At 42.2% G+C, this 16,588-nt stretch overlaps 1 protein-coding gene across 8 annotated transcripts in view; it reads right to left on the bottom strand.

Annotated features, from left to right (window-relative positions):
- Window positions 1-11,589, bottom strand: part of ARID1B (AT-rich interaction domain 1B) — a 380,200-nt gene extending 368,611 nt beyond the window's left edge. For 2 of the 8 annotated variants that reach the window (XM_032485241.1, XM_032485242.1), the window contains exon 1: window positions 9,343-11,583. In XM_032485241.1, coding sequence (XP_032341132.1) covers window positions 9,343-11,127 — 1,785 coding nt within the window. In that variant the 5' untranslated portion in view covers window positions 11,128-11,583. Of the gene's footprint in view, window positions 1-9,342 lie in introns of all 8 variants that reach the window. The other 6 variants (XM_032485244.1, XM_032485246.1, XM_032485245.1 and 3 more) reach the window with 5 other exon arrangements.
- Between the last annotated feature and the right edge of the window lie 4,999 nt (window positions 11,590-16,588).

The raw sequence follows: 16,588 nt of genomic DNA, 5'->3' as shown, positions 1-16,588 counted from the left end.
AAATCATTATATGATACCCAAAACAAAATCCAAATTAAGATCACTTTCTCATCAATGTCATAGCACCTAAGAACAACTTCCAAGTACGCTGACCTTCCACATAAAATAGTGAAATGTGTAATAACATTCACCAGGAAATTTTCAGTTTGGAATTATCATCTACTGTTCAAATACTTAGATGATGCACTTTGACGGATATAGTCTTTCTGCACAAAACTGCAGAATAATGTAGCCATTCATTTTAATTTCCACTTTGTAAAACACCAGGAGTCCATGATAATTCACCAGGGAAAATTGTGGATCGTATGTTATATTCACTCTTTGTATCTTAAGCACCAAGTGGTGCTCAGTAAGTATCTGTGCATAATAGAATTACATTTTGTCCCTGATATTTAAAAAAATCTCAACATGAAAAACTGTTCTTCTCTACATATGTGAGGCAGGTCCTTGGCATTCTCAGATTGGACATTCCCTGTTCTGACTATTTGAGAGCAGCCCTAAACTTCCCTGATATGTAGAATAAATCATAATCTTGCAAAGGACCAAATCTGAACCATGCGATTGATTTTGACCTATTCAGTGAAGCTGAAGTAGATACAGAAATGAGTTACTTAACCAATGAGAGACCAAAAGCCACCACCTAGAATCTCAAAGAAGCCATGAAACTTTGTTCTCTTGCAAAAAGGGCATCCCCTAAAAAGCCAGTTATTTTTGCAGATCATAAAAGTGGAAAGGTCTCAGAGGTAGGAATGACTCTGGCTAAAGAACAGAATTTACTAATACAGAGGAGGGAATACTGAATGGGTCAGTGGCTTAGATCCAACAACATCAGCCTGCCACAGGCTCTATTGGTAAATCAAAACCAATTCATGTAACTGTTTACAACAGTCCCAATCAGTACCAAACTACATTTTGTGAGGGAAATTACAGTGGAATTCACAAAATCTGTATATTTGTGCAGGCCTCAGTTTATATCCTCTGAACGTGACTGGAATCTAGTGTAGTTTAATAAGATACTCAATGATACACAGTTGATTAGCCAACATATCTTTTAAAGTATTCGAAGCAGCCCAAAATTTTGCAGCTAAGAGGGGCCAGGGTCACTAACTGATGGAGGCAGGGCTTGTCCTCAACCACACCCTGAAGCGCAGCAGGGCCAGGCAGAGAACAAGAACCTAGGCCCCCTTCACTACACCAGTGGGTAGACAGGTGGGGAAAGAAGAGGTGCCGCGTAAGGATGCTACAGGATTTATAGCGATGGCCTCAGCGATAACCTCGCCCAGCAGGCAACAGTCCAGATAAGGACACTGAGCCCCGGCCAGATCTCAGAGAAAACAGGCACTGAAGCCTACAAATGAATCAAGGTCTGACCAACTCCAAGCCCACAATCTTTCCATTGCATCATGCTGCCTTACAATATATTCGTATTGTCTCATAAATCCTCATAATCACAGAAATATACTAATACACAGCAAACATACCAGCCCCCTTAGAAATACATCTGCTTCTTCAGAAAGATACTTGCTCAGCAGTCGCAATGTTTTACATTTCTGTTTTCAAGGTCATTTATAATTCATTGGGTAAACTGAATTTATTATAAAATATACAAACAGGAAGCAGAAAATTAAAGGATAGTAAAATGGGTTTATAGTCTAATACATATAAATATATGGTCACTGAATCTGAAAGTTTGCTTCTTAAAATTCCAGAAATTATATGTCAAATTCTAGACAAATTTTAGAATTACCAATCATTTCAAAATAAGTACAAAGTATGGTGAGCAGTTTCACTTCTCGGATGCTCATCACAAAAAGAAACAGGAGATACTAAGAATTCTGGAACAGCCTCCACTAGTCATCAATGCCTCGCTTTCTGAAAGGTTTATTTCAGGACCCAGAAGCAGTAGCTGAATTTACTCCTCAGCCGGCATACATTATCTAAACAGTTACCAAAAATACTCGAGCAATCTAAGTATCTTCCTAAATCTGAGCAGACTGTTTTAACTTTTTTTCTAAGAGCCTATATAATCTAGAAAGCTGAGAAAAAGAAAAAGAACCATTTTATATAAATTTCAAAGTAATAACATTCTCCTTCTTTTAGTTATTATTCTCTGTGGTGGATCTATATTTTGCTCTGGCACCAAGCCAGTAACTGACTGGTAGAAATGGAAGAGTCACCAGCTCACATCAACTATTACCACAACAATCCACAATTATTTGTTTTGCCAAAATCCAGTCCCCCACCCAAAAAAAAGCAGGCCAACAGACTGCTGACCCACATGGTTGCTATTTGCACTTTGTTTAAATGAGCCAGTTCTAAGTCAACGATGCCAAAAATACCAAGCCCAGGTACAGTGGAGCAGGCTTTGGCAGGATGTCTCTGGCCTGAACTACACACAGGAGCAGCCGCAACCCCCACACCCCGGCTACTGTCTGGGTCTGGCACAGGACTTAAGAAAATGGGTGCTCAATAAATATTTGCCAGTTGATAGTCTGGAGCAGACATTTACCTAACAAGATACACCCCACAGCATACACAAATGCTAAATGTTTACACCTTAAGAAGTAATTGTTGCTTCCTGGTACAAGCTCTTAAATCTCAGTTCATTTTCTCTGTGCCCTCTGTGGAATCTGGCATTGGAGTACATAACTGATCACATCCCAATACTTCACACACAAAAAGTCTGCTCACAAGAAAGACTAACCAAGATCCAACAAGTATCTCTTTGCAGCTGCCTCTAAAATTTAATTAAAAGGCTAATCACCTTAATTTAGGGATTTTTCTGCCTACAAAGAATTTCTGCCGCTTTGCAGAGGAAGACAATTAAAAACACGAGGTGGGGCACAAGTTTGAGGCACATAACACTGAAAAAGGACACAGCATCACGTGGATTGGTCATTCACTCTAGGCTGGAGGGGTGAGGTGCCCCAAAACTTACAACAAAAAATTTTTTAAATTATCATTATAAATGATTCCCCCTAATAGTAGAAAGACAGAACCAGTAATTTTAAAAAGAAGCTAAAAATGCAAAAGATGAGAGAAATAAGGGGAAAATGATCATGCTAACAGTTCATTTCCATATCATATTATCTAACAAAGTCCCAGATTTCTCTCAAGAAAGTACCTCAAACCTTTCAACAGAAAGACTTCAAAAACCTGCTTTTTAAGCTTTTAATGACATAACTGACAATGAAACAACCAACCTGCACAAATGCACATTTCCAAATTGACAAAATCTGGGAAAATTGCTCTAAAATTAAAATTGGAAGTAATGGACTAAGAACAAACAAACAAAAAATACCTCTAGTGTTCCTATGGAACATTTGAGGGAGAATTTACTAACAAACTAAAAAGGGGCAAAGTTAATGGTTATAAAAATAAGCTTACTTTACTTACAATATATGTTAATAACTAATGCTTTTAAACTTTAACATGAAGAAAGGGAAGGAAAATATGTATTTCATATTTCCATGTGAGGATGAGATTGTCCTGGAAATGGATGGGGTGATAGTTGCACAACAATGTGAATGTACTTAATGCCACTGAACTGCACACCTAAAAAATGGTTAAAATGGTAAATTTTATGTTATGTATATTTTACTATAATAAAAAATACATATACATATAAAATTTTTAGTATCCCACATAGGAAAAAAAAAAGTGGTCTAGAATTTTCTTCTGGATTTCATCAAATATGGCTTCCCTTCCAGAGTTACCTAATAAGGAATGACTTTCTCGTCTGATTCTCAGGTTTCATCTTTCATCAAGGCCCGATGAGACACTGAGAAGTGCATCCTACAAATACAGTTAACAGAGGCCAAGTCTAGTTCAATGCAAAAGGGCTGCTGCGCTATGACAGACCTATTCCAGATCTGCTGCCATCCACCAAAAGTAAGAGTCTATAGGTACATCAGATATGCTTAAGATCCTAGGGCTTGAACCTCTTTCCTAGCAATAAATATCATTCAAGAATCAAATTAATTTCATCATCAGTTCACCAGTCAAAGTCAGCAGCTTTCTAATATCCTTGGCATTAATCCATTCAGAAGTGAATTTGAAAACTGGCCACTGGATCCTGTTCAATTAAAGTAAACCTAAGGAAATAGTTTTTCCTTAAAATTACTCCAAGTTAAAGACTCTGAAAAGAGAACATATCTGTTGAAAACGTACTATGGAAACACATATTTTACTCTGATAAATCCACTCAGTCACTCAATGAGCATGCATTGTTAAGTTAAAACTGTACTATACAGGTATCAACAATTCCATTCACTCCAATGGCATAAGGCAAAATAATGACACCTAGGTAATTATACTTAAGTCATTTTTCTTCATCAAATTTCTGAGGAAAAGTCACTAACATATATCAAGTTTTGAGATGAAAATTAACTTAATCACTCAATTAAACCAAAAAGGGCCACTCACGTCTTATACAAACAGCCTCCAAACTGGAAAAAGCAGCATTGTATAATAGTTCTATATCTATAAAAATATATCTTTGTGGGATGAGCAGCTCTGCCTGGTAGCTCCCCCCACACCCGGGAAAACAGGACCTCGGATTCCTCGGCCTGGAGCGTGCACACACAGCACGTGTGCAGCTCTGCGGCACGTATCCACACAGCATCTGCACAGATCTCCGGATGAAGGACACCTCTGAAAAGGCAAGTGACCAAAAACTACCCAATTCCAAAAAGGCCTAGGATGTGGATGTGACCCTTGAAGCATAAACAGGATTGTAAAATGTCATAAATTTTTGTAATATCCATTTTGAAAATCTAAATATTGTAAAAAAAATTAATGGAACTTGAGATTTATTAATACTCATTTTGAGCCCTCCATAAATCTGCTGTTTTAAGTAACACACAACAGTTCTTTCAAACACAAACAGAAGTCCCAAATTTATAAATCTACACACAGCCCAAAATGAAAGTGACCCAAGAGAAATACAAGTTCCTCAAACATGGATCAAAGCACACAGATCCTTTAGCTGAGCAGTGAGAAAAACCTCTCAACTTAGGGCACTGGGCAAAAAAGTAATGCAGTTCCCTATGCCAATACATCTAACATTTACATCTCCAAGTCAGACTTCAAAATTTCACATACCCCCCAAAATTTTTTAACGAAGCCACTCTTTTCCTAGGAGAGGACAGGGTTAAAAAAAAAATGAAATGATCATCTTTCTAGTTTGCCTGTCATATTGGTATTTATCCTAGAGAAATAAGTAAGCTCCTATTACATCAAAAGTCTTTTTTTTTAGCTACGCTATGCCCCAAAATATAGAATCCATTGATAAGAAACGGAACTGAAAACTCAGCCCCATTCTATTACACCTGTTTTCTTTAAAATGTGTCTATGCCCAATAAAACTGCCAAATGAGTTTTACATTAAGAGACTTCCTCTACACTGTCTTAAATTTTTTAAATCAGTTCTCAAACCAGAATTAATACTATTTTTATACCAAAATAAAGATGTTATTCTCTCAATTCGAATGAAAGAACATGATATTTAGAGGGTAGGTTCATTAGTAAAAGTGTCTAAGTCTGATTTGGAATATTTCCATATCCACAACACAATTCTGATACTTCTGATACAACATGACATGGGGAAAATGGAACAAGTATAAAAAGCTTTGCCAAAAATTCATTCTTCAATATAGATAAAAAACAAGACCAAAGGAAAATGAGGAATTCGGGTTTCTCATTATAGACACAAGGTAAGAATACGTTGTTTCCTGGAATATACTTAACGATTTTGTGTTAATATGAATGTAAATTTAAGTGATAGCTGTCTTACAGAGTAGTTGCCATTAAAAAAAAATTGTCAAAAGTAAGTACACAGAAATCAGGATCCCCAATGAAAACAATTTTAAGCCAAGCATAATTTCATCTCAGATAACCTAAAAAAACAGAAAGCTGTAGACATATTTGTTATATTTTCTTTGTTTTTTAAAGCATAAGCCTTCTCTATGAACCACAGTTGCCAATTCCACCTCTCCTGACGATGGAGCAGCTGGCTGGCCATACCTCAGCAAATACATCAATTTAAGCCACAAAAATTTCTTTATAAGATTTAAAATATCAGATAGGATAAGATTTCACTGAGAGGGAAAGTGGGAAGTGATATTATGCTATAATGTATCTTATACATATTTTTAAGGTAATCAGGAACCAGCCTGTAACTTCCTGCTTTGTAAGTCAGCTAATCACTTTTCTTTTAATGGTAAATAAGGCCCTTTTTTCTCTTATTACATTGTATTATATTCTATAAAACTAAAGTTAAAGTAGCAATAATAAAATTCAGCACAAATGTGGACATCACAAAATCTTAGTTATGTGAGCAGACCTCAGTATTCCTTTCGAGACTGCTTTATCTGAATACTTTATCTCACAAAAACCCACTAACTGTATCGTAAAATGGCTTATTTCACTTTTTAAAAGACCCTCCCACTACAATATATGCACATGTTTTGCTCCCAATTACAAAAACATTTGCCACCTAATATAAACCATTCCTAAAATCAAAAATGAAACTAAATGTGTTAAAAGCCACAAGAAAATTTCCTCTTTTAACAATGTGATTTAATAGTATTTCATGCCCTGTAGTAATTTAACAGTTTGGACAAATGACTGTTTCTTAGCATAATTATCATAACAAATACTAAATAATACCAGCCTTCCAAAAAGAAAAAAATATAAGAAAGAGACACATTCCACATGTTACACAGTAAGGTACCCAAAAGAAATCGGTGAATCTAGGTCATATGCCCGTCATCTTTCTTCCTCCTGATAAATAAAAAAACTATTCCCAAGGGTCATACTGAGGACATAATGGATTCACTCTCATTCCAAGAAAACAAAATACTTAAAATGATTGGTACCATTAGGAAAAAAAATACCCTAAAGTAATACCGACCTACATCTGCCTCTTTCATCCTTGTTTCTAGTTTACAAAGATGTGAATTTTAAACTGCCCCTTTAAAAGCAAGCTGACAAAGCAAATCTTTTTAAAATTAATTACATGGGTTTATTTACTAAGGTTTCTCTATGTTTTTACTTCTACAAATCAAAAATTAAAATTAAAATCCCAACCTTCTTATGAAGAATAGTAAAATACATTATCATTAAAAGTAAAACTCCACTAACTAAAGACTAGAAAGGAGTAGACACCAACGTCCTCAGCCTGGGATTCACACAATTATCTGTTAAATTCAGTACTGCTGTTCACTCTGACAAGTCTCTCCTCTAAGACACGGTTATTATTAAAATACACTTCCCTAAAATAAATGAGCTAAGTAAAAATATATACTACAACCACTGTTATTCCTAACAGATTAGATTTTTTTTAAACTTTCATAGCATTAAAATGTCTATGGAAGAAAAATTATCTGGAAGAAACACACCCAGCACAACTTGCATGTAATATAGTTTCCCTAAAACATTGTGTAAGCAGTTCAAATAAGGCTCACATTACCTAATTTAACAAAATAATCAAGGGGGAATAAAAAAAGATTCCTGGGACATTTCTGCATTCTCCACAGCAGAAGCAAATATAAAATGATTTTTAAAATTCCCCAAGAACATTCACTTCTTCCCTTTTAATTAATTGTCCACAAAAATTACTAGTTTCCCCAACTCATGTCTTCTTAAATATAAAGTCAATTCTAACTAAAACACCTCATCCACAAACATCTTAAAACGATCAAATTGTTAAAACACAACTTACTAAAAATATAGCTTTAATCTTGTTATAAAACTAATTAAATATCACTAAAGTATATTCCTGTATATCAGAACCTTGAAATTTTTAATGCTGTAAGTTTTAATTTTACATTAAACTATATGTGCTGACATAATTCAAATTTTTTCATGGTTTAATCCCTAAAAAGTACTTTGATTAAAGTTTTACAAATCCAGAAATTGGTAAAATTCTTGGTTTAACTATTTTTCAATTGCCATATATTCATCTTACAACTAAAGTGCATGACAAATGCAGTGTCCAAGCTAAGACTGTCAAAGAGCTGAATTTTGTAAATGCCCAATACTGGACACCAGCATAAGGTTTGTATGTGTTTAATCCTTTTATTAATAACTATGATTCATGATAATGTAAGCTTTAAATAATATTCAACCTTACATCTGCTTGTAATAGAGCTCAGTTATTATTTGTGGCAAGAATTTTTGTGACTGTACTGCTCAGCACTTCTATTTACATCAGCAGTGCTAAATGCCCAATGGTGAGAGGGGAGCCAATCAGATGGCAGATTAGATGTCAACTCAGAGGCAGCTGTCTGGAGACTATTACAGCCAGTTTACCTCCACAATTCAAATTCCAAACCTTGCAAAGGAGATCAAGTCAGTCTTTAGGCTCAGCCTACGAGCAAGAAACAGCAAGAGTGCAGAACACTTCCTAATAACGCTGCAGGACTTGGGTGACAGGAAATTAAAAATCCAAATAAATCCGATCCCAAAAGATCAATTTTCACTGGTCTATTTCACTGGATGTGCTGAATAAAATGTATGCCTAATCCATGATCAAAATAAGTTCAATTTAACCGGAATGTGTCCCTTTAACATAGCCTATCTGTTGAAGGTGACTCCTTTCAACCAGCCTGCACACCAAATAATGGATTTCCCTATTCTTAGAAATGAATCAATATATTTTAGGATATCTTACCTCCACATCGTTGTAAATGTGGTTATTATTTTTGCTACTAAACACTCAAACTCAAAGCCCGCATCGGGTTATCTCCGAATGGCTGGGCACAACTACGAAAAACCCACTTGGCTGCTACAAAGCTAACCTATTTTTCCTGCCTTCACCTTGTAAGCTAAGAGGGAACGTAGTGTGGCCGGAGGTAGGACAAAGTTCCTCATTCTTTTCCCGGTTCAATCTCATTGTTGGCGCTAACCGAGAAGAGGGGGTCAATATTCCTCCCCAGAACGTACTGGCCGGGAGCGCCTATTTTGTTAAAAAAAAGCTGCCCGAACGGTCCCCCGCGCCCACACGGCTTCCTGGCGGCGCGGTCCCCGACTCCCGCACGCGCCGCTCGGCGCCTGGGGTGGGGTGGCGAGGCGGGTGCTCGGCGACCGGCAATCGCGGCGCCCGTCCCGGGCCTCGCCGAGACCCCCTCCTCAGGCCCCGGGCCCCGCGCCGCGCAGTCCGACCCTGTGCGCTGCCCGGCCTCGGAGGGAGGCAGCCGCGAGTTAAAATGGCTTTGGGCGCGTCGCCCCCGCCTCCCCGGCAGAAGACGCAGAAAAAGTACGCGGAAAGAAAGAAACTAGGGCTCGCGGCGCGCGGCGAGGCCGCCGCGGCGGAAGCAGGCCCGGCCGGCGCGGGGGTTACCTGGGATCTGCCCATGGTCGGGCCGGGGGTGCCGGGGCTCATCGCCGGGTGGCTTCTTTGTTGCGCGGCCGCCCAGGCCGGGCTGGCAGCAGCGTACTGGGCGCCCATGTCCTTGCCCAAGCCCATGCCCGCGGCCGCCTGCTGGCCGCCCGCCGCCGCCCCCGCCGCCGCCGCCGCCGCCGCCGCCTGGGACTGGGGCTGCGACGGCGGCGGCGGCGGCGGCGCGCTGGGGCTGCTGTAGTCAGGGTAGCTGCCGCCGTAGCTCCTCATCATGGGGCTGGGCGAGGTGAGCAGCTGGTTGAGGGTCGGGGTGGCCCCCGACGGGTGCTGGTTCTGCCCGGCGAAGCGCTGGAAGCCCCCTGCCGCCGCGCCGGCGGCCGCCTTGCTGAGGCTCGCGGCCCCGCCGCCCCCGGGGCCCATCATCATGCCGCCGCCCTGCTGCCGGGGGGAGCTCAGCACCCCGTACCCCGAGGACGAGCCCCCATAGCCGCCGCCGCCGCCTCCTGCTGCTGCTGCTGCCGCCGCCGCGGCCGCCGCCGCCACAGCTCCCGCTCCTGCTCCTCCTCCTCCTCCTCCTCCTCCGCTGCCTCCTCCTCCTCCACCTCCTCCTCCTCCTCCACCGCCGCCGCCGCTGCCGCCGCCCGCGCTGGGCCGGCTGTAGCCCGGATAATGGTTGTACTGGCTGTTGGGGTACCCTTCGTGGGAGTTCTGCAGGGGGTCCATGCTGTTGGGGGCTCCGGCGGCGGCTGAGGCGGAGTGCATCATCCCCATCCCGGGGCTTTGTTGTCCGCCATGTTGATCAAAGCAAGGCCCAGCGCGGCCGCCGGGGCCGCCGCTAGCAGGGGCAGCGCTGCCATAGTAATTACTAAACTCCGAGACGGCAGCCGGGCCGCCGCCACTGCCGCCGCCCCCGGGCACGGCGACCGGCGGCTGCTGCGCGCCCAGGGCGCCCAGGCCCGGCTGCTCGTACCGGCCGCCCGCCGGCTCCCCCATCTTGGGCGGCGCGTCGTCCTCGTCGCCCGGCTTGCACAGCAGAGGCTGGCCCGGGGGGTCGGCCTGGCTGCCCGCGGCACTGTCCTTGGCGCCTCCATGTTGCGGCTGCTCCATGTCCTGACTGGGCTGAGCGGTGCCGCCGCCCGCGCCGCCGAGGCTGTTGTTGTTGTTGGAAATGGGATGTTGTTGCTGCTGCTGCTGCTGTTGCTGCTGCTGCTGCTGGAACTGGTTTAGCTGCTGCTGTAGTGCGTGGTGGTGGTGGTGGAGGTGGTGGGCATGGTGGTGGTGGTGGTGGGCATGGTGGTGGTGGTGGTGCTGCTGGTGGGGCGGTGCGGCGGGGGCTTCGCCAACGGTTTTCAGTTTGTGGTTGGGGAGCAGCCCCGTCTCCATGGCCGAGCCCGGGCCCGACGAGGAAGAGGAGGATGCCGCCGCCGCCGCGGAGGAGGAGGACAGCGCGGCGGCGCTTCCACCCTCCTTGAGAGCCGCCTCGGAGCCGCCGCTCTTGGCGCTGTTAGTGCTGCCGGCGGCGGCCGCCGCGCTCGCGTTATGGGCCATGTTCAGTTCGTGACGGGGGTGCAGGGGGTGGTGGTGCACATTATTCAAGCCGCTGCCGTCGCCGCCGCCCCCCAGCATGGGTCCCGGTGCCGCCGCCGCCGCGCCGCGCGCCCCCGCCTCCAGGTCCCGGGCCCCGGGCGCCGGCCGCGGCCCCGGGGGCGCCCGCCGCTCGCCGCTGCCCGCCCGCGCCCGCGCCGCCGCCGCCGCCGCCGCCGCTGCTGCTGCCCGCGCGGCCATGATCGCCGCGGCGTGGCGAGGCCGGGCGGGGGGCGGGGGGAGACAATAAAACCCACTTTTTAGTCGGCGGCCCCTCCTGTGCGCATCCACACGCCCCGACGGGAATCGAGCGAGCCCCCTCCCCCTCCACAGGCCCCGCCGGAGCCGAACCGGGAGTCACGCCTTACGGTCTGGGCCTGCTCCCGCTGTGTGATTTCATGGTGAAAGTTTTTAGTTCAGGTTTAAATGAAACTTTTCTCTTTTCCTCTCTAACCCGGATATGGGTAAATACACGACTGACTGAGCCTATCGGGCCCAGCATGGCATGAGAGGGAGCCGAGCGAGCCCGAGCAACTATTATCCACTTCTCTCTGATTACTCGTGTGCACTCGCAAAACGCGGACTGGACTCAGCCCGGGCCGCCGCCCGCCGGGCCGTGCGCCCGCCCGCCCGCCGGGGCGCAGCCTCGCGGGCACCGGCGGCCCCGGGCCGGGGGCTCGGGCCGCTCCGCAGGCGCCCGGAGCGCGGCGGCGTGGGGCGACGGGAGGCTGCACTTTCCCCTCGTGCCTCCGTCTCCTTGCCAACCGGGCGTTCGCGTGTTTGTTTTCACGTCTAAAAGGAACGATACAAAGGTGGAAAACGAGTCTGACGAGCAAACAAAAGAGGGAGAAAGGCAGGGGAACAAAGTTGTCTGTTGGCCTCAAAGGTTACGAAGCCGACGGAGAAAAAAATATTTGGGCAATCCGTGCAAAAGCACTGCCTCTCCCCAGAGTTATGTAATTTTTCAGAAGGTTAGCCTCTCTGCCTTGATTTCGGGCCATCGGCGTAATTCCCACAACTTCTTCAAACTGCAAAATTAGGAAGGAGTTGAAGTGAGTCTTAGTCGCATTCCCGGAGCGCCCTGTATACAGCAGGTATTCAATAAATGCTTACGATTGACTGCACCTGCTCCCAAGATAACGTTGATACAACTTTTTTTTAAGTCATCTTATATTTGTACGTAGGTTTATCAGTGAAAACAAAGTATTTCCAAAGGGGCATTTTCCTTACTATGCACTTGTCTGTCCTGTCTCTGAAGGCAAAGTCCTCAATTATGTAGAGCGGTGTATTATGCTCCCAACAACTTGCACGTGGAAATTTCACTATTTGTGCCATTAATAGTGAAGGCTACGGTTTATCTCACATTGTCATAAATCTATGACTCCTTTCATCATGTTTCAGAGGTTATGTGCACAATTAACCCTCTTGATATGAGTTCATTTCTAAGTAATGTGAGACAAAACTAAAAGAAATACATGTTGTATGTAATAAACATAAGACCAATAATGATATAAATCCATCAACTCTAGTCTTAGAGCAAAAACGGTTCATGATTTAAAAAAAAAACTATTGTTTTATCACTTCATGATGTTTCAAATGTTTTTATCATTGTGAATTTGTCACTTAGTAACATCTCGAATATCTTCAAAAGCAAGACTTCTTAACCCAGACAATGGCTCAGTTGTACTAGTGTGGACTCAGTTTTCATGGAGAGAAAGCATTTGAAACCAGATCTTTCAAGAGGTCATGCTAGCTGAAATAATATGTATGATTTTGATAGAAGGTAGTTTTCTAAAATCATCTTGTTCTTCAGCTTTCCATAAAGACTATTTTAGTTTATTTCATCTGCGGTGGTTATTTTTGTTTGACCAAGTGTAGATATGTTACATGACCAAATAGAAAGCGATAGATGTGAAAAACTGGTGACTAATTGGGGGGGAGAGGAATCAGGTGCACACCCAGGAGTCATTATAGAGTGCAGAAACAACAAATTGCAATTCTATGCAAACAACTGGAAAACAGGAGTTATACCATCATGTGTAAGAGAGAATAACAGAACTGTAAGGTGAATTCATGCCAAATCATTCATTGGTTATTGCCAAGAGAATACTACATCTTTGTTAGTGTGTCTCTTTGACATTTTCTCCTGGATTTTCTCCCTTTATATATTCAAATACATACTAATTATATACATTACACCACATAAGTTGAATTTTTAAAGTTTTTCATGTGCAAATATAAATATATCTGTTTTGTGTATATGTGTATATATGTATATTCTAAAATCAATTACATATTTATGCTTTTAGACATTTATAGTCAAACTAAATATATACATAAAATTATAAAAAGGCATTTTTTCAAATTGATGAAATATATCAAAGTCAATTCGTTCAAGTGTAGCCATATTTTGTGGTTTATTTTCACAACTAATCCTAAAAGGGAAAATGAGTCACCAAGTTCAGCTCTGGCCCTTTTCTTTAAAATATTTTCTCATATAGAAAAATCGTGAAACTAAAATATATATATATATATATGTGTATATATGTATATATAAATACATACATATGTATATAAGTCGAAATATCTTTTAATTTCATTTGCTTCAGCAAGTCAACTAGAAGATTGGAACCAAGAGGCTATGAAATAGAGGCCCCCAGCACAATGAAATCAGTCTGCTATAAAAGGCGACACATGCCAGTTTCTCCTCCCCAATGGCAGATGCCACACCCTAAAGCAGACAGAAGGCACTGCAGTCTGTAAGAAGCACAACACAAAGCCAGCAGGACTTGGTTTTGTCTCTTAAACCACAGAGGATGCTAAAATACCTTTTTAAAAGCATCTTGCCGAAGATTAGTCGTGGGCTCCTATTTATTGGAATTAGGCTTCTCAGACACACCTTCTCAGGAAACAAAATAAAAGCCTCTCACAGTTTCATTGAAAAATCCAGGACTTAATATAAACAAAATCGCAACTGTCAGGAGTCTGTTAAAAAGTGACGAAATAGGTTCACATTTCACAAAAGCACAATTTGAACCATGGATTATCATTTCTATTGTGTCAGTTGCCTCAGTTACCCTATTTGGCAATTCTACAGTATTTTTTTATGTAAAGTAAAGTAATAGAAATCACCGTGTTCATTTTCCCTAATGAATCCCGTATTTTTACACCACTTGCCTAAATTTCAAACCATAATGATAACTTTAATAAGTTACTCTAGCCACAAAGGAGCCACGGAGGTGAAGGCCCAAAAGCTTCTGAGTGACCTGGCTGTGCCTGCAGCAGACCCTCCCTCCACCCACAGGTTGCCCAACACCCTTGTGTTTAGCCAGAGGATTATCCATTACTTTGTTAAACATCACTTTTTCGCTACAAAAACAGAGTTGTTCAGGGGTTTTGTTTTGTTTTGTTGCTATATGAAAAATTAATATTCAAATACTGCTCCTTTTGAATAAGTTTTAGGATACTGAATAAAAGGCTCTTCAAACTTGCCCACTTAAAGAGGATGGAGCCAGATGGTACTTAGACTGCCGAGGTTCTGTTCTTTCTGCCTCATCGTAGCCCATCATACTGTTTGCTTTCAGATTAGTCCTCTTTTACTGTTCTGGTTATTTATTCAGCAAGTAAAACTATCACGATTCACTACCCATCATATTTCTCCATATTCTTTACATAATTTGGAAGCAATTTACAATAAAGCCCTGTCAAGGTTTTACAAATAAGAACTATTAAAGAATAAGGCTTTGGATACTTGCTTTCCTTTTAGATTTATGAGAAATGCGATGAATGGAGCTAATGGGATTTCCCTACTGATCTTGGTCAGGGACTTTAAAAAGCACTAAACAATTGTCCTTTTCACTTCTCCGATTTAGATGTTAGCAGGGAATAACTGAGTAAATGCAAGATATGTGATATAGCATTTGATTTGAAACAACTATGCAAATTTAATAGTAACCCATAAGTTTAGGATGCAAAACAATTAGGCAGGATTTGAAAAAAAAACCTAGGCAAGAGATAATTTAAATTTGGGGACTGTGACTAACAGTAGCACTATTCTATTTACTAAGAATATAGTGGGGATAATAAATCTGGATGGGGATCAACTACACTTTTTTTTTTTTTGACAAATTTATCTAGAATCTATTTTGTGACATGCCCTGAGAATAAAAAGATGAATATTACCTTCATCCTGTCCTCAACAGGGGAGATAAACTATTACCTAAACTTACTCAGGGCTGCCCTGAAACGTCATGGAGGATTTGGCCAGCAAAGAAGCAAGTTCAGACTTCTCCACCTAACAGCATTCCCTGCAGCTCTGCCTTGCTGGCTGCCATCGGCTGGGCACCTTGCCCTAATTCTCCATCTGGCACAGTTCTGACATGACGCTGGGAACTCACCAATATTGGAGCTAGAATCCCAGAACCCTAAGTCAAGTATCCCTTTAGGCTACTACAGTTTCTCTCCAAAGTCCCTAGAAACATAGTAACAGCAGTGAAATAAATTACATTTATTTCCTTAATACATTTTGGAACATTGTACTTTGTATCTTATACTGGACTGTCCACATTTTGAGTGATGTGTAATAAAAATTTTTAGAAATTTTAGAAATTTTTAACTTAGACAAATGTGTGTTCAATGGCATTTCTTTCACTTTATTCCCTGTATTGTCCTCATTCATTCCGCCATCAGCAGAATCACTTATTGAGCACCAACTGGTGCCTTTTAATAGTATCGCCTATGATCACATCATGTCACATAATCATCTATATGGCTTCTGTCACTGATAACCTGCTGCTTGAATAAAGGCACTTTATTGATAACACCACTCTAGTTCCTCGTAAATAAATACCTAGGAAATAAATGTATTTGAGGTCGTTTTGTAATAATCAAGAATATATGCAGTAGTCATTTAGAGAGCTAATCACCTCAATTTTCTGGGAAGATTTTTAGTGGGATATTTGAGGGCCTTCTGGGTGTTTGTCGTATGTGATTAATTGCTTCATAGTACACATAAACTTCTAAAATAAAACTACTTTTGAAGCACAATAAATTTCAAACAAATAACTCAGGAGCATTAATGTAGCACATTTGTGATATTTATTTCACCCTGCTTATCTTCAATTGCTTTGTCCCTAATTCATTAAGAGCATCAGTAGGCGCCTTTAAGGGTAAATTACTGACAGTCATCTGTTCTGCTAAGGTCCAAAGGACTGGGTTATATGCTTTTCTTACACAAAATGACATAATTTCATTGGGGGATTTGCTTATCAATGCATTCCTCTAAAAATGCCCAAGTGGTTAAGCATAAATATTTTTTATCTCCCTAACTTGAAGTTAGGGAGATAAAAAAGGAAATTTCCACATTGTAATATGTTACTATAGGACTTAAAATTCAGCAGTCTATGCCTGGCATCTTCTCTAACTCTCAGACATCTCCTTTCAGGCTGTACTTCTCTCTGTGGTGCTGATGACCTGCTTTCTCCGGGACCATGTGGGTTAAAGGTTTCCCACCCAAAGACTAGTCCACAAGGAGCAGCTGGGAAGACAGCTTCTTGGTTCAACCCCATTCATTCATTCATTCATTCATTCTTCAAAGAATTGCGGAGGCCTGCCTACCCTGCACCGCCAGGGGCTAGGCTCTGCGGCCCCCGCAGTGGGGAAA

The sequence above is a fragment of the Camelus ferus genome, chromosome 8 (genome assembly GCF_009834535.1).
Source record: "Camelus ferus isolate YT-003-E chromosome 8, BCGSAC_Cfer_1.0, whole genome shotgun sequence".
NCBI classification, from domain to species: Eukaryota; Metazoa; Chordata; class Mammalia; order Artiodactyla; family Camelidae; genus Camelus; species Camelus ferus.
Note: the sequence above shows the minus strand (reverse complement) of the source record. Positions and strands in the feature narration are given on the sequence as shown.